General features: G+C 31.5%; 1 protein-coding gene across 1 annotated transcript in view; it reads left to right on the top strand.

Annotated features, from left to right (window-relative positions):
- Positions 1 to 23,000, top strand: part of LOC118205807 (uncharacterized) — a 425,653-nt gene that overhangs the window by 217,221 nt on the left and 185,432 nt on the right. Inside the window, exons 12-13 of the mRNA XM_085825092.1 lie at positions 13,590 to 13,720; positions 16,644 to 16,847. Coding sequence (XP_085681218.1) covers positions 13,590 to 13,720; positions 16,644 to 16,847 — 335 coding nt within the window. The remainder of the gene's footprint in view (positions 1 to 13,589; positions 13,721 to 16,643; positions 16,848 to 23,000) is intronic.

Genomic DNA, 23,000 nt, shown 5'->3' with positions numbered 1-23,000 from the left:
TCTTGTCGGTATCGGTCTCTATAATGAACTTCGATTCACTGCGCAACACAGCTATAAACTTTTTAAGAAATTTTAATTCATATGAAAGATATTTACAAAATATTTACAAGTTATAATGATTACAAGCATAATTTATACGGAGACGGTCTATCGTTATACATCTGTTGAACGGCTGACGCGTCAAGTAAAACTATGCAACATCACATTAGGAAAAATCCTGCAAGCCATTACAATACTATAAGACATTGATTAGTAAGGTAAACATCAGTTGGTCATTCTTTTACCGTAGCAATAAATGTTTCATTCAAAATTCCTAATAATATGCCAAAACATATTTACTATTGGTGCCTCATATTTAAGGTCACACAAAAGTCAATTTGATTTAGCTGACTGTGAGATTTTCTACTGTGGAGGACCTTCTAAGGAGAACTGGCTTGTAGTCACATTACACATGGAAGAAAACCATAAAAAACCAACCATGCAGCCAGCCTGTTAAAGCAGATAGTTAATAATCATTTCGATACTTCATTAGAAATCAAGTGTTATAGATGAAAAACAAGGTTGTAAACTGAGTTTATGTCACATACGAAACGCACTGAAAAAGCGAAAATTATCAATATATTAGCACTAGACTAGGAAACAAATTTTCAAAGATAATCAACTGGTATGAAAATTAATCAAAAAGTACAACATGTACAAATTTTCTTTGCAATAACTTGTGAATGTTTCCGTTTCAGTCGGAAAGTACAAATTTGGTAATGAAACACTCATTTCAGTCTTTGAGATTTTATCAAAAAGTGCAATAAACACATGTGTGTGATAATAAAATTCTACTTGAAAAATGAGCATTTAGGGGAAAACATGACTTTCTTCTCATAGTAATTTAATATGTCATACAATAAGTTAAAATATAACACTGGTTCATCAGTACAATATATTACTTATGTACGGTTAGTTTTTCATTTAGAAAAGATATGATTCATTAGAAAAGATGATAAAGAAAAAACTTTTGAGTCAAAGAGAAACATATTTACAAAACAATGATTCTTACTTTCCTAGTAATTTAAATCAAGGTGCTGATGTTTCTCATGAATGTCAGATATTTTCTTAGACATGTTTCTAATGAAATTAGTATATAAACTTCTTTTAAGAAAGAAATAGACTTCATGAGGAAAATCTATATTAGTGCAACTCAGTGATTCTTTGCAACTTCGAGAAAATATTCTTTATGAGCTGGGTTAACAGTCTCTATTCCCACAGTAAACTAAGATAAAAAAAATTACATTTCTTTCCTTAATTTTCTGATTCAGGGTGGTAGTGTTCTTGAAGTCAAATCTTCCAAACGTGCAAAACGTTATTAAATAAAACAATATATCTATTTAATAAAAATTTATTCCCAAATCTTTACATGGTAATGTAAAAGATAAATAAGAAAATATTCGAAAATTCAATGATTTGTAGTGGCCGTAACATTAAAAATTGGTAATACTCAAAGTTTTCAAAAGGTTTATGGAAACACGATAACATCATAGTCATCCGCAAATAACTTCCATCGAAACTGAAAACTTTATGCACAAAATTTACTTGGAATGCAGGAAAAAGAAACATTAGAGGATTCAAAATGAAGATACTTTCCGGAATGAAATGTACAGTATTTCAAGAAGAATTCACTTAACTTCTAACTTGGTTGTAATGAGCATATGTGAGACACGAAATGCATTCGGATGTGAAAAAAAAATAACAAACATTTAACTATCTGGCAATGAATCAAATTTCATTGGAAATGTAATGTCATGAAAAGCAGAAAAATATATTTGAAAAATTTTCACTTTAATATTTTAAGAGGAAAAATCTCCACTGTTATTTCGTCTATGGGAAAACCCATGTTAATTTCAAAATGTAGTTATAAAAATAACACTTTTAAAAACGTGAAAAAAAAATTCGTTTAGATTTTTTAAGTCGAAAAAGTTTCAGTTTAATTTTTTGGCAAGAAAAATCTCCACTTTTATTTTGTCTATGGGAAAACCCATGTTAAATTCAAAATGTAAGGGGAAAAATTTACACTTTGATTTTGAAAAGTCGAAAAATATTCATTTAAATTTTTTTAGGTTGAAAAAGTTTCACTTTAATTTTTTTAGGGAGAAAAATCTCCACTTTGATTTTGAAAAGTCGAAAGAAATTCATTTAGATTTTTTTTTGGTGGAAAAAGTTTCACTTTAATTTTTTTAGGAAGAAAAAAAATTTTATTTTTTACGGTATACTTCATTCTCGCGCTAACCTTTTTTCTTTTGAGTTGTAATATTTCTGAACCTGAATCTTCAGAAAACGAAATCATTCTGATTTATTAAATTCCTTCTCAAACAGAATATTTTAGTATAAATAAATGCATTATAGCCAAAAAAATAAGATTGGAAATACTTCATTATTTTTCAGGCCCTATTCCTGAAACTGGTTAAGGTTCTTACTCCTGACTTATCCCATTCGGCACATTTTCAGAAAAAATATTCATTTCTTGTTCATGTTTTTCATACTCAAACATTTTTCCCCCTTCTTATATGTTATATTTCACTATTGCTCTTTGGCCTGGTAGGAAGTCTTTTCATGGATATTGCATACCTCTCCTATGCGTCTGCGGCTGTTCTAATAAATTACATTACCAACTAGTGTAAATAATATCTCTAGATATATAGTATTCTCTTGAATGTTTGCTTAATATGTAAATTTGTGAAGCATTTCTGTTTGAATACTTGCATTTGAATTTTTCTTTTTTAAATTAATTCATACTAAAATGTATTAAAGGTTCATTTAAGTTACCAACGTTGGACCATGATATGGAGTTCATTTCAATATTATATGTTTTGTATGGTACTTATGCAAAAATGTTTCTCATATCAGTGAAAAATTAAATATCAGATGACCTCAAAGAGCTGTAAGAACTCTAAGTAAAGGAATGTCAGTTTGAAATGCATATCTTCAGTTAAATTGAATATATTGAAGTTACGTTGTATTATTATTTGGAAATTCATGTCAATATTCCCTGTTATGTAGAATTTTATTTGCTATGTATCATAACTTAAATCATTCTCAAAAAGCTGTAAGAGTTCAGTGTTTGTCAATTTGAAATGCATATCTTAAGTTAGAAGGAATATATTAAAAAGCTTTGAGACTTATAAAAATAATGATCGAAATATATATATATATATTCCTAGCTGAGAAATTTTTATATTCTAAGTTGGGAAAAAGATGACAAAGTTTCACTTCCGTGACTTACATTAATTCCATGTCCAGACATCCTTTCTTTTTAGATGTTTTACACAAATATGGCTCTATAGTGAATTTAAAATATTACATTACAATGTAGATATTCTTCTCTGTAGTTAAAAATTCTGTAGCTTGTTAAAAAATAATATCTGTGTTAAGTTCAAATATAGCAGTGTTTATGAAGGTCTGCGGTAAATGGTGGGATCACATTAAGAATCCGGGTGAAGATTTCCCCATGATAGAAATCAAAATTTAACGTATGTTCGGGGATTTAAATACAATGTATACAAGAAAATCCAAGATATTTTTGTAAAATATTTCAAAGAGTCAATCTGTGTTAGTAATATATCTGAAACCCCATGCTCAATTAAAAGGAGTGTTCTTATATAGTCGTAAATGTCTGTAATGTAAAATAATATGAAATGAAATGCTGTTGGTACGTATTAAACTGGGGTAGACAATAATAAGAAATTTCATATTGTTTCGTATGTATTTGAACTAAACTGGCTAGAGATGTCCATATATTAGTTCAAGTAGATTTTATATTGTGAAAATTTATTTTTTCTAAATTAGAAGTTTTAATTCAAAGTCAGTAGATCTTTAAAAAATCCGTATAAGTCTGTATTTATTTTTAGGAAAAAAAGAATCAGAAATATTAACAGAGATATGTTTTAAAAACATTATAAAGCTTAAATGTAAGGCAAAATGTCTAAATGGAAAATAGAAAGTTAAAAATTTACATTTGTTTGACACATTTCGTGAATCCTTTGCACAAAAATGAGATGTGTAAAAGAGAATCCGCGACGTTTTGTATAATGTTTCAAAAAGTTAGTATAATACGTTAGAAGAGAAAGTTCGGAGTATCACCCGTTAAGTGTTAGTAGTATGGTGTAATACATTAGAAGAGAAAGTTTTGTATATCTTAAGTATTAGTAGCGTAAAAAAATAAGAAATATAACATACTGGGTAAGTACGCTAATAATAAGAAAGAAGATAATAGTAGAAATAAGTAAGCTATATGGAAGGAACATCGTACTTATTGGTTTAAATTTACAGAAAATATTATCCATGAAAGCCTCTAGAGGGAAATTATATGCGTGTAAGTTCCATCTTAAATTTCATAGACAGAGAAATATATATGTAACTTAACGTTTCGAGAAATGGAGGTGTAACATCAATAGATATTTAAAACATTAAGAAAAACCTTAAGAGGAAAATAAAAGAAAGAAAAAAGAAATGAGAGAAGAAAATTTTTCAAAGAATTAAAAAAATACTTTTATATAAAAGAAAAGTTAAAAATTACTTCTTGAAGTAAAATATAGAAAAAATACTGAGTTCATAAAAAAGAAAGAGAAAATCGTATGAAAATAAGTACAACTTTTGTAAAACAAATAAAGTGAAAAATGTAAAAAACGGAAAGGAAAGATTAAACTGAAGGGAAAAAACCTTTTGTAAAATAAAAAGAAAAAAAAAATTAAAATTGTGAAAACATATTACTTTTATAAATTCTATTACTTTTGCAAGTTAAACGTAGGGTAAAAGAATGTAAAACTGAAAAATGTGGAAAGAAAAAAAAGTCTTATGTTTGTATATAAAAAATATGATATGAAAATTAGTACATTTAATTTAACGGCGAGAAGAAAAGAAAATTACGTAAATTATGTTTGTAAGATAAAGAAATGAGAAATTTAAAATATCTTAATCTAAAATAGAAACAAAATAAATTTAAAGTTATGAATTCATTTATTATCGAGGATGTACAAAGGTCTGAGCAAGTTGGAACAGAATTGCCTATGTGCAATCCATCAGCCTCATGTTGGTTTCCGCTGCACAAAGTCAGATGAACAAAGAGGATAGATCAAATAATAGAATTCAAGAGATAATTCAAGAGCTTTGTGTTATCGTCCACGTTTTCCATGCCATAGATGGACAAATACATAAAATTTACATATAAATACATGAACTTTTTCATTAAATATATTAATTATTAAGTCAAATAGTATAATCAATTAAAAATAATGGTTAATAACTTGGTCAGGATCCACGAGAACCAATCAGAAAGCGCTATGGATTAGACTTCTGCCCTCTAGCAGCCATTGCTGAACTAAATAGAATGTTCTAGAAATTCTATCATGTTGCAATCACGTGGCGCATTTGAATTAATAGATAAGCGCGGACATGAAACCGGATTACAACACAAACAGGATGAAACATGCATAGACCTTATAAGAAACAGACTAACCCAAGCGGGTTTTCTCCCTCGTCTGAGGCGTTGCCGGCTGTCACCTTGATCACATCCGGAGGAGTAGGGACGACGTGCAGAAATTCAACATTGGTTGCCTATTGCAGCGTGTATAATTGTCAAGTAAAAGCTGGTTGTAGCGCCTCATTTCACAAATTAGAATTTCTACATATTTTTATTTTTGAAATTGAGATTGATTTTTAAAAATTTAGCATATTTATCAAGCATAATTAACGTTCCAAATAATTATAAAGCTATTGCATGCTTTCAGGGCTGGATATTTTTTTAGCTTTTCCTATACTGTAAGGAAATTTGTAACCACTTCTTTTAGAAAATAATATTTTAAATCTGAACTAATAGAAAATTTCAAACAAGCAATTTTCTCTTGCAATTTTTATGCTTTTTATTGGTGTAAGTAAGTAAAAAGCACTAAAATATTTAAAAAGAATTTTTGAAAGTTTTGCTTAAAATTCTAAATTGTGCTGCTTTTTTAAAATTATAGATGAGTATTATAGCACAATTTCTATAAAGGAATATTATTTTAATTATATTTCATAATACATCATAGTGATAAACACTTTTGACTCCTAAAAAATTTTTATGCATTTAATTCTAATAATAAAATAGTATTTAACCGTAATAATTAATTTTGCCTGTATTTTATAGTGATTATTTTTTTAATTTATTTTTAGTCTTGCATAAGATTTTTTTATTTACTGTTAATTTAATTTATTAACTTAAAGCGGCGGTCGCCTAGAAAGTCTGTTAATTTCGAAGCGGCATTTTGCGCTGTTTTACTATAATTGTCCCTATCTCCTTGCAAATTGTTGTTACCAAATATTATCGCCCTATATTATATGTAAAGAAATTAAATAATGAAGAATCTGCATGAATACATGCATGTTTCTTGCACTGTGACAAAAACGACGGTATCTAGACCCATCAAATTTTGAATAATGTAACCCTCCACCCGAACATGGGCATCTGGACGGCCGATTTTCGAATTTGTTTTAATCTATTTCATATTTTGTAAACCTTTAACGAATTTTTGATTAACAAACTCAACGAGTTCAGAGCGAGCACTGTACGGAAAATAACAGTTTTATCTCCAGTGAGGAAATTCTAAAGATATACTGTTTTCAAATGTATGTGGTTTACGGCCGAAGAACATGATATTCAATAATTATAGGTAACACACAAAACTTTAAAAAAAAAAAAAAGTTCCTTTTAGGCGTAATATAAAATGAGTGCTTCTAAATTTTATTTTAGCTTTCCCCCCCCCCGTCATTACGCTCAGAAAATTTTATGCTCCGAATTTTATGGATTATTAAAGTAACTAATCCACTTTAATGTTAATAATTTAATGATGATATAATTAAATAAATATGATCGTTTTGTAATGTTATTATAGTTTGGAAAATCAATGCCTGAAAATGTTCATTAAATTTTTAAAAAAAATTATCAGATTTTGTTTAATTTTACCTTATTTATTTCAAAGCATCATGTACTATCAATCTTATTTAATTTACTTTTACGCAAAATTAAGTTCATAAATTTTGTGCTTTGAGTTTTCCCCGTTTTACCAAAGTAAAGATGTTTGTACGAGAATTACGCGTGAAAAAAATGTGCGAAATGCAGTGAAAAGTACTTTAATGAGATACATTAAATCCTATTTGGAAAAAACTGTGGCTTTCATAATCTCATCACTATACTACGTATCACATTTAATAATTAAAAAGAGTTATGTGATACAAACGCCATAGGTTTCAGTGTTAAAGTAAACCAGATCGTCTCTACTCTTTCTCGCCGACATGTCGGTGACGCGTGCCCCGCCCACTGGGTTAGTCTATCTCTTATAAGGTCCATGGAAACATGTGGTTGACGTAGCAATAGCAAGATAATCCGAGCTGATAAAGCCATGGACCTTATAAGAAATAGACTAACCCAGTGGGCGGGGCGTGCGTCACACACATGTCGGAAAGAGAGAGTAGGGACGATTTAGTTTATCGTAACATTGAAACATATGGCGTTTTTATCACATAACTCTTTTTAATTATTAAATGTGATACGTTGTATAAATGATGAGATAATAAAAATCACAGTTTTTGCTAATAAGATTTTATATATCTCATGAAAGTTTAGTGCATTTTGAGTATTTTTTTTTTTTACTGCATTTTGAGCATAAGCGTAATTCTTGTCTAAACATCATTACTTTGATAAAACGGTAAAAACTCTAAACAAAAAATTTATGAATTTACTTTTGCCTACAAATAAAGTAAAATTAAGTGAGATTGATAGTACATGATGCTATGAAACAAATAAGGTAAAATTAAACAAGATTTGGTAATTTGTTTTTAATTTTATGAACATTTTCAGACAGTAGTAGCAAATATTTATCATTTCAAATGTTTATAGAAACCAAGGATTGTTTTATTTATTTTTTCTGTTTTCAAAATTATTATGGTATTAAAAGATGATCATTTATGACAATATTAATAACTCATAAAATTCGGAGCATAAACTTTTCTGAGTGTAATGAAAAATTTTTTAAAAATTTCGCAGTAAATAAAAAAATCTTATGCGGAACTAGAAATAAATTTTAAAAAATAATTACTATAAAATACAAGATATTACATGTCCAATCTTAAATTTTTATTAATGCGCCTAAAGTAACCTTGTAATTTTATATACCTGTAAATACTTTAAACAGAATGACTATACATCTATAAATACATATGCATGAAAGTAAACAATTTAGGATATTTGCTGCATTGAAAAATTCGCTTACTTTACTTTTTATTTCAAATATTTGTGAAAGCAAGATTATATATATTTATCTATTAATGTAAATACACACACCTATATATATATATATATATTTAGAGAGAGAGAGGAAGAGAAACAGATAATATGGTTTATTGATGCTTAAATAAAATTAATTTAGTAAATCTGGTTCGAATATTTTCTCTCTGTTTAGATTCATTGTAACATGCAACTGCATGATGCATTCTGATTTTTAAATATTGAAATATCACTGCTTTAATTAATTTAATCAGGTGGTTTTTATCTGGCTCATCATCATAAATATGGTCTTGAAGAGAAGGAAATATATCTGTTCCTACGCTTTTTAAGACTTTTAGAGTCATGAAATTTAAATTTTTTTTTTATTCAGTTTAAACTCTTTTTCAGTCTGCCTAAAAATTATTTCTGCACTTTTGCAGATCATTCGGACGTCACTGGAAGGATAAATCAAACCTTTACATACAGATTTATAATATTTGAAACCTAGCAAACCATCATATGGTTCTGTTGAAACTAAAGCTGAGAAACAGATATTACATTTTACTTTATAAGCTAAGCTTTTAACAACAAAACCAGCTATATAAGATGTATATTTTTCGTTCTTAAATATTCTTATTTTTGATTAGTTATAATGCTAGGAATTAAAATTTCCCTATAATTTAAAAAAGCAGCAAAAAATTATAAATTTTAAAGAAAAACTTTCAAAAATTCATTTTTAGGCATTTTAGTATTTTAGCTATAGTTTAGTATTAGTTATAGTTTTAGTAATTGTAAGAGAAAATTACTTGGTTAAATTCTTCTGTTAGTTCAGATTTAAAATATTATTTTCTAAAAGAAGTTACAAATTCGCTTACATCATAGGAAAAGCTAAAAATATATACAAGCCTGAAAGCATGCAATAGCTTTATAATTATTTAGAACGTTAATCATAATTCAGAAGTCAAACAACAAAAATCAGCGTTATATTTACAAAATTTTTCACAGGACTAGTTTCGATGGTTTTACCGAACCACCATCCTCAGCTGCAAAACCGCAAATGAACAAGATAGGAAATAATGATTAGATAAGATAAGAAAGCCTGGACAAGAATAAGCAAGTGGCGCCATCTGTTGGTGAAACCAGAACTAAAACATAATTTCTTTAAAGGCCGAAGGCAAATTTGGATTGGAATTAGGATCGTTAACTAGAACAGAAAGATTTTTATGAATGTGAAATGCCTCTAGAAAATCCAGTTCTCCAATAGAAGATGTTTTTTGAATAATTTTGGCAGCAGAAAAATTGAAAGTGTGATTTTCAGACCAACAATGTTGAGCAACAGAAGACTTCTGGGTTTCCTTTTTTCTAACATATGCCTCATGTTCCTTGACGCAAAATTTAAAGGCTCTCTTAGTTTGGCCAATGTAAATTAAACCACACTGGCAAGGAATCCTATAAATACCCCAGGAATTCATATCCGGAATGGGGTCCTTGAGTATTGAACTCGGAATTTTATTGATGGGAGAATAAACAACCCGAAAGTTAAATTTCTGCAAAATATGTGCACCTTTGTGGCTAATTGATGGAAAGAAGGGAATGACAACAGAATTTTTATAATCTCCTGAAACAAGAGTGTGCCTTTTAGTGTGTTGAGATGAGAATTTTTTAACTGCTTGATTAATAATGTTGGGTGAAAAGCCCCTGTCAATAGCTATTGCTTTTAAATAATTTAGTTCTTCATCAAGGGCTAATTTGGAGGAGCAAACTTGAAGAGCACGGAAAACATAGGAATAAAATGAAGCTAACTTTTGTTTAGTCGGATGACATGATTTAAAGTGTGGTGAAAGGCAAACCGATGAAGGTTTACGGTAAACCGTAGTACTGAAGTTGGATGTGTTAAGAGTGACCAGAATGTCGAGAAACGGAAGAGAATTGCAAGTCTCAAGTTCAAAAGTGAACTGAATGGCAGGATCAATAGAATTCATTGTTGAAAGAACTTTATTTAAATCATCTTTATTACCTTCAAACAGGGTAAAAGTATCGTCTACGTATCGGAACCATGCCGGGAATTTTAAAGTTTCAAACAATTTTGATTCATAATAATGCATGTAGATATCAGCCAGGATGGGACTGAGGGGGCTTCCCATGGCTAATTCCTCAGTTTGCTTGTAATATTTATTTTGGAAAACAAAATGTGTTTGTTTGAGAGAGAACAGAGTTGAGTGAGAGAAATTAGCTCATCAATTTCGATGCAAGAGAAATGAAATTCGCGAAGTCTGGTTTCTAGACATCTTAATGCACCCTCCACTGGGACATTGGTGAATAATGATTTTACATCAAAAGAAACCATGAGTAAATTACTAAAAGAAATGTTTTTGACCTTTTTAACAAACTCTATTGAATTTTTTATGGTGTAAATGTTATTGTCTAATAGAGTTGAAAATTCTAGAAACTAAATATTTAGCTAATGGATACGAGGCAGTACCTAAATTTGATACAATAGGGCGGAAAGGAATACAACATTTATGAATTTTGGGAAGAGCATATAATCTGGCACATTTCGCAACAGATGGAATAAGCGAATGTTTTAAGTTGCTTGAAATGTTTTGCGAAGATTTGATCGCAGTTTTTATTTTTTTATATAATTTTAACTTCTCACAAACCTGTAAACCCTCGATTCCAAAGATTTTGGCTCCTATCGAAAAAGCTTTCAAGTTCAGTAAAGTTTCAGATTCACAGAAAGAAATGATTAGGCATCTTATCGCTCATAATGTGAAATTTAATAATAAACCTTTGAAACCAAATCTAACTGCGAGAGAAAGAGTTACAATGCGCGAAATTCATTCTAACCCGGATATTATCATTTCAAAGGCCGACAAACGTGGCCAGATAGTCGTCATGGATAAGAACACTTACATCGATGGTGTCACTAAACTCTTAAACGAAGGACCATATAATCCGATCCCTAAAGATCCTTCACCTTCGGACTTGTCAAAAATAAAAACTGCGATCAAATCTTCGCAAATCATTTCAAGCAACTTAAAACATTCGCTTATCCCATCTGTTGCGAATTGTGCCAGATTATATGCTCCTCCCAAAATTCATAAAAGTGGTATTCCTTTCCGCCCTATTGTATCAAATTTAGGTACTGCCTCGTATCCATTAGCTAAATATTTAGTATATTTAGTTTCTAGATTTTCAACTCTATTAGACAATAACATTTACACCATAAAAAATTCAATAGAGATTGTTAAAAAGATCAAAAACATTTCTTTTAGTAATTTACTCATGGTTTCTTTTGATGTAAAATCATTATTCACCAATGTCCCAGTGGAGGGTGCATTAAGATGTCTAGAAACCAGACTTCGCGAATTTCATTTCTCTTGCATCAAAATTGATGAGCTAATTTCTCTCACTCAACTCTGTTCTCTCTCAAACAAACACATTTTGTTTTCCAAAATAAATATTACAAGCAAACTGAGGGATTAGCCATGGGAAGCCCCCTCAGTCCCATCCTGGCTGATATCTACATGCATTATTATGAATCAAAATTGTTTGAAACTTTAAAATTCGCGGCATGGTTCCGATACGTAGACGATACTTTTACCCTGTTTGAAGGTAATAAAGATGATTTAAATAAAGTTCTTTCAACAATGAATTCTATTGATCCTGCTATTCAGTTCACTTTTGAACTTGAGACTTGCAATTCTCTTCCGTTTCTCGACATTCTGGTCACTCTTAACACATCCAACTTCAGTACTACGGTTTACCGTAAACCTTCATCGGTTTGCCTTTCACCACACTTTAAATCATGTCATCCGACTAAACAAAAGTTAGCTTCATTTTATTCCTATGTTTTCCGTGCTCTTCAAGTTTGCTCCTCCAAATTAGCCCTTGATGAAGAACTAAATTATTTAAAAGCAATAGCTATTGACAGGGGCTTTTCACCCAACATTATTAATCAAGCAGTTAAAAAATTCTCATCTCAACACACTAAAAGGCACACTCTTGTTTTAGGAGATTATAAAAATTCTGTTGTCATTCCCTTCTTTCCATCAATTAGATACAAAGTTGCACATATTTTGCAGAAATTTAACTTTCGGGTTGTTTATTCTCCCATCAATAAAATTCCGAGTTGCATACTCAAGGACCCCATTCCGGATATGAATTCCTGGGGTATTTATAGGATTCCTTGCCAGTGTGGTTTAATTTACATTGGCCAAACCAAGAGAGCCTTAAAATTTCGCGTCAAGGAACATGAGGCATATGTTAGAAAAAAGGAAACCCAGAAGTCTTCTGTTGCTCAACATTGTTGGTCCGAAAATCACACTTTCAATTTTTCTGCTGCCAAAATTATTCAAAAAACATCTTCTATTGGAGAACTGGATTTTCTACAGGCATTTCACATTCATAAAAATCTTTCTGTTCTAGTTAACGATCCTAATTCCAATCCAAATTGGCCTTCGGCCTTTAAAGAAATTATGTTTTAGTTCTGGTTTCACCAACAGATGGCGCCACTTGCTTATTCTTGTCCAGGCTTTCTTATCTTATCTAATCATTATTTCCTATCTTGTTTATTTGCGGTTTTGCAGCTGAGGATGGTGGTTCGGTAAAACCATCGAAACTAGTCCTGTGAAAAATTTTGTAAATATAACGCTGATTTTTGATGTTTGACTTCTGAATTAGTATTTATTCGGCGTATTATTGTGTCTTAACGTTAATCATGCTTGAAAAACATGCTAAGTATTTAAAAAGCAACCTCAGTGTCAAAAATAAAAATATTTAAAAATTCTTACTTGTGAAATGAGGCATTACCACCAGCTTTTTCGTGACAATAGTACGCGCTGCAATAGCCAACCATTGCTAATTTCTGGAAGTCGTCCCTACTCCTCCGGATGTGATCAAGGTGACAGCCATGAACGCGCCAGACAAGGGAGAAAACGCAATTGGGTTAGTCTATTTCTTAAAAGGTCCATGGATAAAGCGTGATGACGTCACAAACAGGTTGCAGCGCGTCCGTAGATAGTAACATAGCATCCCCACGTACTCTATTCCCTCCCCCCTCTGCGCCTCAGGAGGCTCCGCCCATCGGCTCCCCGCTCCCTGTGGCCCCAAACCCAGGACTTAAAAGAGCCCCAAACCGGCCTATTATACCTACTATCATTAATATACTATATTGTTGGTGATATATTTTATGAAGAGAACTGTGAAATATAACATGAGAAAAGTGTTATCATTCTTCAAATATTTTGATTTAACATAATTACATTAATGCATTTTAATGCTAATATATATTTTTAATTTCCAGCCGAATTTACTGTTCCTGTCGTTCATAATGAATGGGTGAAATTCAACGTGAACCAGACTGGATATTATTTGGTTAATTACGAAGAAAATGACTGGAATAGACTGACAGAATTATTGATGTCTAGTCATGAGGTAAATTATCCAACAATTGCTTTTCATTACAGAAATGAAAGGTTTAAAATATCTATTTTATTAATGAATCAAACTTTTATGAGTCATTTGTATAAATAGTTTAGAACATTATCTCTCCTAGTTTGTGTAACAGACGACTTACGCAAATTAACAGCTATGTAAAAACGCAAAGCCGTAACATTCTCTCTGAGACCTTCCAACGCGAAATAAGGACTGCGTAAATAATTCCTCCTTTGTTCGATCTTTACTCTGAATCTTTACACTAATCTTTCTGTCTGATCTTTACACTGATCTTTTTACACTGAAATAAACTCATGCTGTTAGTTTAATCGCTTGTATATCACAGTTCATTCGTTGTTTATACAGGGTGTTTCAGCAAATCGGTTGAAAACTTTCAGCAAAGATAGAGTACACCTAGCGATTGAAAATCACAAATAACAATGCACGGTCGGAAACCTTTTCCTGAAATTTCTATCAAGAAGTTCAAAAATTTATCTTGGCTCACTGTTTTCCGTTTGCGCCCACTTGGCGAAATTCTTAATTTATTTATTATTAATTCTTAATTTCTAACCCATTTTCCTTTCCCATTCACTGTGCACGAGGGCAAAAAAGGTGCATGGTTCATTCTTTCAAACAATTTTAGCAAACTACGTAAACCACATTTGACATTATTATCGCTTATAACAAATATGCCAATTATCAAAATGAGCTAATTTATAAAGCCACGTATTTTAGGAAATTTTGAATACAAAGCCCTATTTTTTTTCAGGTGTGCTTAGAAATGCATCTAATTTCAGGTGGTGGAAAAATTTTAAAGGTTCCAAAAATTTTATGAAAAATTACTAAAAAATATAAATTTTAAAACCAAAGCAGAAAATATCTGCGAATTTTCTTTGGATTGAATACAACTGTTTCTTTCTTTCTTTTTTGGGTGTGTGTGTGTGTGTGTGCAAGGTAATCTGAAATCAATCAATGTTTCAGAATATTTGGAATAAATTTACGATTCTGGGAGCATTTTTTTTTTTTTTTTTTTTTTTTTTTTTTTTTTTTTTTTTTTTTAACAAGTGATAAGTAAATTTATTGAGCTTGAGAAAAAAAACAGTACTCGTAATTTTAAGGAATTTATAGAAATCTCTACTTTACCTTAAAATTATTCAGCAATTTCTATCAATTTTCTTATGCTATCATATCGCATATTTAATATTTGCAAATCAATCAGAAGACACATTTAAGTGTTTACATTTCCTGATGCTCAAGATTCTTATGAATGAATCGAAATTTCTATCTGTGCTTTTAAAACGCCAATATTGAGAATCTTAATCAGTTATTCTGTTTTAATTGTTTTTAGTAGTTCTTCCTGTTCTGGCGGTGTCAGAACAAGACTAACAATCCGCTTATCTTCAACACATTCAAAATTATATATTAAACCATAAAATGTTACCGTCAATGCATGAAAGTTCAGTCATCAGAAAACGGCAATGATTTCATAAATAAAACAGTCTGAAAAGCAACTTTCTCTCTATTGAAGAGCTTAATATTTGTTATGAAACACTTGCAATTATGACAAAGCATTTTTGATATAGTTTCGCTCATAAAATCTGTGGCAAATGCCAGAAATCTTGGGAAGAATGACTTATGGATCAGAGAGTATTTTCCATGTTGTTGTTGTTGCTTATGCTCACTTGTCTGACGTAGTCAGCCCAAGCCCACGAAATTCCTCGTGGCAAGCAGTGCTAGATTGCGCCTGCCGTTGGTAACAGCCATGAGCACCATTCAGGTGATAGTACGATTTAGCTCAGTTCCGCACCCGAATTTTGACGGAAAGCACCTCGGAGGGAAGGGTACGAGGGTTTTTCACCAAACCGCACGAGAGGACGTTCGGCTTGCCGCATATTTAGAGTGCTACTATGCCGCACACATCCATGCCTTCTGCAGGATTTGAACCCGGGCCCTTCGTCATGGCAATCATCGACCCTAACCACTATACTGTTTGGGCGGCTGGATTTTTCACACTTTGTTATTCTAAAATTTGTCTTTTGTTGTAACTTGCTGAAATTTTAATAGATTAAGAGCTATCAAGATCACCAAAGTGTCAATTTAATCCAACCGGATCGCAGTGTTACTCTCTTTTTAAGATCATTGAGGTGGAGAAGGGAGAAGAAAGACATTGTTGCGTTCTACGGGGTTTGTAGATTTGGAATAATTGATGATAACACTTGGTGAAGAATCAAAACGCTATCTATTTACCAGTAAGCACTATTACACAGGACATTTCCAAAGACACGTTTACACTCGTCGAAAACCTGCGACAAACACGCTAAAATAATCAGCAATACCGCTTTCAGAGAATAACGGTGAAAGCAACTTTATGGCAGAGTACGACTCTGTCTGTCGATCGCTCTCAAGCTAATCTCTGAACTCAAGACACTACTTTCTCCCCGTACTGGCAGGATATATATAGCTTTAGTCTACGTTCGAGAATATTCCCGAGAGAACCGTTAAGAATGAGTTCTAGAATGCTCTAGCTCCGTTTATGACATAGTGCCAATGTTGTCACCAAATATCGCCAAATGGATGTTTGCGCTAAATCTGGCAACCCTGCCTTTCCCTGCCACTTTCTGGTAGCCCTAAGCTCGCTTTGCAAGGAAGCTATATCACCGCGCAACCGCTGGGCATTTTGCAACAATATGTTTTAAAAATGGATTCAGTGTACTTTGAAGTCTTTTTCAGTTTTTAAGGATTTTAATACTCATATTATTTTTAAAAGTTGACAATTGTTCAAAGCTTGAAACTGTCTGTTATGTAGGTTTTTTTCATTTAAATCAGTTATCTAGTTATGATAGCTCAAAGCCTCGTAAAAACTACTAATTTAGATTTATTATTAAACTATTAGGGTGTTTCATATATTGTGTTTTACCTTTAGTCGCTGTCGCCATCAGATAGATCCAATCTTCTCTTCGACACATTCCTTTTGGCGGAAGCTGGCCACATTCAGTTTGATGTATTCTTGTCCATGACCAAGTACCTGAAAAATGAAACTCATCTCATACCTTGGGAAACTGCCTACGCCTCTTTTGTTTACTTGTGCCAATTACTTGAATTTACGGATGTCAACTTTTTGCTGAAGGTAAGTTCCGTAATTTTGATTATTTTTTATTTTCTGTAAAAATACGGTAAAAATATTTGTATTAAACTGAAAAAGAAATACACTAATTAAAATATTTTAATTAGGTAATAAAAGCCCGCATTGGTATGGTTTAAATTTTGAATAAAATTATTGATCTCAAAAGCGATCAGAAACACATCCCTATCCTTCAGAAGCAAAGAGAGGGATTTGTGTGTTATTTCCCTCGAAAGCGACAGAATTTTACTCAAAATCTACTCCAAACTCTGGTCGCCCTTTTCTGCCTAATGTTAACTATCTCTCTGAATTTAATCATTTGTAAGATTCGGTTTTTTTGTTAGATATTGAACCCATTCGATTAATTCTGACACTGATTTCTTTGTTGTAGGTCATATGGACCCGTAGATGTACAAAATGCTAGAAAACGATAGTTTCAAAGGAATATTCGTATCTTAGAATAAAATTTAACTGTCTTCACAAATAATCATTTAAAGCGTGAAGGAATGTTCTTGAATTAGACAATTAAAGGTTCAATAATTAGTTTTAGTCCAATCGTTTAACACTAGGATACGGAATTCGCTTACATTTATGTAACAAATAGAAGTTTGGAAGAATAATAACCAAACACATATTCAGTTTTAAAAATATGTTCAAAATTTATGTTCGATAAGCATATGCAAAAAAATATATGTCAATATTATTCGCTCTTTTTACATTAAGGTGAAAGAGAAGAAATACAAAATTTAAAAATTTATTGTGGAAAATCAAAGGTTAGTTAACAAGTTTAATAAAAAAAAACACAAAACGATTCTATATTAATTACAATAATGTATTTTATTTTATATTAGTTTATATCATCTCTCTCTCTCTATCTCTCACTACCCCCCCTTTTTTTAATGTTACATGTATCTAACTCTATCCAACTATAAATTCACATTGAAAACGTAAATGGTACCTGCCGTCTAACAGATATTCTAGAATGTGCTCTTAGGGACAAAAAGATTAGAGACTCCTGGTCTAATAGTATATTCTCTAGAAAGAACATTCTCTATAAAAACGTTTACTTCCAATCAACGTACTTTCATCAGGTTGTATTTGAAACTTCTAGTGAGAAAATATGCTTTTATCATCATATTGATTATGATAAAGATTTTTAAACATAAAAAATATATCTCTTAAGTTAATTATTTCAATAAACAAACAGCGAAACAAAATGCACACTTTACAAACTTCTTGCTGGCAATGATTAGTTTGTGGACGATAACACTGTTATACGAGATAAGAACACATTTAATTTAATGCTGGGCAGTAGAAAGTGTTGACACGTGTTGTCCCATAGGGGAAAAAAAGATGCAAATAAAGCTCTAAACTGCTAAAAGTGGATTTATTTGTTTTAAGTTGTTCAGTTTGTTGAGCAATTTCGGAATGATTCAATTTGAACGATGAATTAAACGTTTTTGCACATGACAAATATATGAAAATTTTTTATTCAAGAAGCATGTAGAAAACAGTTTAAATACCTTACCTTTTGTGACGCGACAAAGCTTGCTTACTGTATGATACTATGGTTATGGTAGCATAACATAATATAACTATTCACAAATTTTGGATGCACCGCTCTAAATACGTTTTTAACGTCAAAAAAGCAACCATTGAAAGCACTTAAAAATTCCCTTTTTCCCGCTATGAGAGACTCGAGATTTTCTATGGAAATTTTCATCAGCCGAAATAGCACAAAGCTATATGAAAATCATTATTATTTAAATAAAAAAAACTTTTAAAATGCTGGGGTCTGCACAATAGCATAGCAATGGTACCAAAAAATATACAAATGTATAAAACCTAAAGTAGGACTATAATAAAAATAAAAATGCTACAAATGCACTACCTATATATGTAAGTATAATAGAGAATCTATGCTATCATTTAACACACTAGATGAGTGAAAAACACATATGCAAAAATTTCTATTGGAAAGGCTATACAATGAGTCTCAACAAGTGGTTACAATAAAATTTTATAGAACATTCAAACTTTTCCAGTTACTTGGGTATAGTAGTGTTTCCTTTTTGATAAAATTTTTACGATCTCATTTAGAACGCAATACATTTTGAGTACAGATAAGTTAGGTAGTTTGACTATGGCAAAGCAACCGCGGTCTATTTACGTAAGCCGAGGGATGCCTTCGTAGATAGATTTGTAACGAAATTTGTATTCCTATTAGACATGGTGAAAATTCCGAAAACCAACCATGCAGCGAGTCCGTGACTTTATCGCTTGGCGACAGGCGGCCGAACATGGTTACTCCGGTTTCGAAATAGAATGCCGGTGAACGGTCTGGTTGCATAGGCGTTTATGTGGTTTTGCTCATGTGTAACTTGTATATGACCCACTTTCTCATAGAAAGTCCTCCACGAAGTCACCTTTACCCCGAGGCTAGTAGCCCGCGAGTGCTTTGCCATAATCAAATACTAAACCAAACCAAAATCGAGCAGCCAGCCCGTTCGCCTGGGATTGGACTTAAGTTGAACTCTCAGTATTCAGCAATCTTAACTGCTTGGCCAGTAGTGCGCCGTATATAACATACGTTAGTTATACTGTATAAGGTGTTTTCTCCTTTCATCGCATGCTTCCGTTGTGTAACTGAAAGCACGCTCGACGCATATTCGAGCGGTCCAGAGTTTGAATCCCGGCGAGGGCTTTGTGGATTTCTTCAGTTTCCTAATTTTGAAAAATCCTCTACAAATATTTCGTTTAGAATTATTGAAATATATGAGATTTTTATGTCTAATTTCAAGGCCTATGATATTATTAATCCTACATATCAAGAATGTAAACAAAAAAACTGAGTCCTCAATTCAGTTAAAATTTCAAAGAAAAAGTTGTTCTTAAACATAAATAAGACACACTCACCTATCCTTAAATGCATAAGTTTTTTAATTAACAGTAAAAAAAATCATTTCTACTTTGTATTGGAACATTCTCACTTTCATGGTAGTAAAGAAAGTACTATAATTGCGAAAAATTTTGGCTATGACATTTCAACGAAAATAATCCATTTTGACCGCTCTTGAATCCATTTGGATGATTTTTTTGCGTGATATCTGTACGTATGTACGCAGGGACATGTTCAAAGACAACTAACATCTGTTCAAAGACTATTTTTGTTGTCTTTGACGAAAGCATCACTCCTACAAGTACTTTACAAGTTATTACAGGTATCCCACCAATACCTTTAATGGTTTTAATGGCTTCTTTTCGTACGGTATCGCAACCATACGAAAAGAAGTAATTAAAACAAAAATCACAAAACTAAAACAAACAGGGTACTTCAACAATAATACTTATCTTGCATCCAACTATGAAGATCTCAAGTATAACTTTGACATACATCCCTCGCAAATGTTTATGAAAAATCTAATGCTTAAAACATCCGTAAAATATTATTCAATACATGTATACACAGACGGTTTTAAAACAGAAATAGGAGTTGGCAGTGCTTATTGTGTTTACTGTAACGGTACCCAAATCAAAAATTGAAATATCAAACTTACTTAATAATAATAATTCAGCTTCTCAAACTGAACTACTAGCCGTCAGAGAAGCAATAAAATACATAAAACAATTCTCGGAAAGAAGTGTTATTATCACAGATTGTGCCTCTGGAATACAAGCTATAACAGGACAGCATCGATCACCACTAATTAGAGAAATTCAACTACTACTGACAAATTTTCCTCAACAACAAATACCAAAACTGCATTGGACACGAGCCCATGTAGGCACAATGAGCGATGAAATAGCAGACCGAAAAGCAAAAGCAGCAGCGAACAGCTCCATTAATGCAACCGATAATCACACCTTACCCAATTTCTTATTTAAAAGCAAGTTTAGAAAGAGATATTTTTATCATTCTGGAATGCAAAATGGTCACAAGAAGCAACAAGTAGAAGAAACTTCAAATTCATATCTACTCCAACAAGACACCTTATCTCGACTAGCCGCGCCATAACATTCTTTTTAACAGCCCACCGTCCTTTTGCATCATATCTACATTTTTTAATTTACATCACACAGATAAATGCATATGTGGAACTACAGGAGCTATCGATCATTATATGTTTGAATGTGATATAACCAAAGATTTACATTTTCAACCATATACATCAGAAAATGCCAAACTATGGTTCAAACAACTATTAAAAAGAGTAACATCCATATAAAAAAGCTAATAAACTATTTATCAACAAACTGCACCAATTTAAAAGCAGCAAAAATACTTTATCATATACAATGTAATAAAATATTTTGTATTTACTTGATCAAAAGTAATTGTTATATTACCAAAATGTTACCAATACTATTATGTTACTTATATGGAATTGATATATTGTCCTTATTATGCAAATAGTGAAAATTTTATAATAAATAGCAGATAGTGGAGGGTCCCACATAATAAGCTAATAAGTCGTCATGACGGTGTAGCTGCTTATTGCTTGGTTTCCTGTCCTGACCTATACGTATGGACAAAATAAAGGACTCTTTTTCCGAAACGGATTGCAAAATGGATTTAAAATGGATTCATGAGGGATTTTTTTTTTTTCGTGACGCCTGTACGTACATGCATATATATGTATCTCGCAAAACTCAAAAACTCGTAAGTTATCTCTCAAACCTTTCTCTCAAAAAGGATTGGACGTAGAACGTTGAAGTTTTGGATATGGGATTGCTGTAACATCTAGTTGTACATCTCGTTTTATCGAAAATGCCAGCTCCAAACGTATATATATATATGTTTAGGTAAATAAGAATAAGAGGATGGATATATATATCCATCCTCTTACCCGGCTCGGTAAGCTCTGTTTTTTTTTTATTCTTATTATGTTGGTAAATTATGCATTTTTTGCTTTAAAATGGATTGAATTATGTTGTTCTTATATTCTGGTTAAGGTTTCTATGCTTTTAGTTAATATGCATTTAATAGATGTAAAATTATGAAGGATTTAATGTACGTGCATCGAATTTGTTTACATTTGAAACTCTTAGTAATATAGTGAATTAAGTCAGTTGGTTCACCAACTCAGTGTTGTTCTGCCCAGTGAAACCGAAAGTTAACTTTAAATTGTGTATTTCCACCCGCTGGCCGAGTTGCTTGTGTTGGAGTAGAAACTCTAATTTTAGTTGCCAAAAAAAAAAACTTTTTTTTGACTGTGTTCGTTATTTTTTTTTTTTTTTTTTTTTTCAATTTTTAATGAAGATGTTTTCAGTTTTTTTCTATTTTCGCCTTGTCACAGAGTGAGAACTGAATTGATTGAAAGTGAAATGTATCTCTAAGGAAATTCGAGGAAGTATGAGTAAGTTTAAAATAAGTGCGGCGAAAAATGTGTATCATTTAATATGTTATACAACATGGTGTCTAAGTCGCATTTTTTACTTCAAAGAAAAACATGTTTTGCCTACGACCGTATCCCGAATTATTTTTAGGCATGGAAACTGAATCGTATCTTTTACCCAACTATTTTGCCTTTCTAGCTGCCTCATTAGCGTTTTTTAAATATCAATTAAAGATTCAGTATCTGATATGCCTACATCATTATCCTAACAATCTAATTTTCTTTTCTGTGAATTTCCTGGACATCTTAAACAGACAATACGATCTCTCTTCATTTAAACTTCGACGTCTAGAATCATTTCCGTCGTCTCCTATCTGCCCATTAATTTAATTTTATCGCAATTCATGAAGAAATCTATCTCTATCATATCAATATTCATCTCATTTAGATTTCTTTGTATTTTTCTTTTTACTTCCTTCTATGAAGTAAAGGAAGTACTATAATTGCGAAAATTTTCGTGTATCATATTTCAACGAAAATATCCATTTTGACCGCTCTCGAATCCATTTGAAGGACATGCATACGAACAGAATAAAGGACTAATTAGTAAAAATCCTTTCCTTATTTCAATATAATGAATATTGAATCTTGTAGGAAGAATAAAGCTAATTTTTCAAAGTAAACAAAATACCTTTATTTAAATTTTAAAACAGAACCAAAAAAAATAAATACTGCAGCTCTAAACTATCAAAATTTTAAACTCTTAATTACTGCAGTTAAAACTCTTACAACTATTCAAAAATTAAAAACATTCAACTCTCTA

This window comes from Stegodyphus dumicola, chromosome 1 (genome assembly GCF_044657685.1).
Source record: "Stegodyphus dumicola isolate Sdum_Otavi_A_Nest chromosome 1, ASM4465768v1".
Taxonomy (NCBI): Eukaryota; Metazoa; Arthropoda; class Arachnida; order Araneae; family Eresidae; genus Stegodyphus; species Stegodyphus dumicola.
This window is presented reverse-complemented; position numbering and strand designations above follow the sequence as displayed.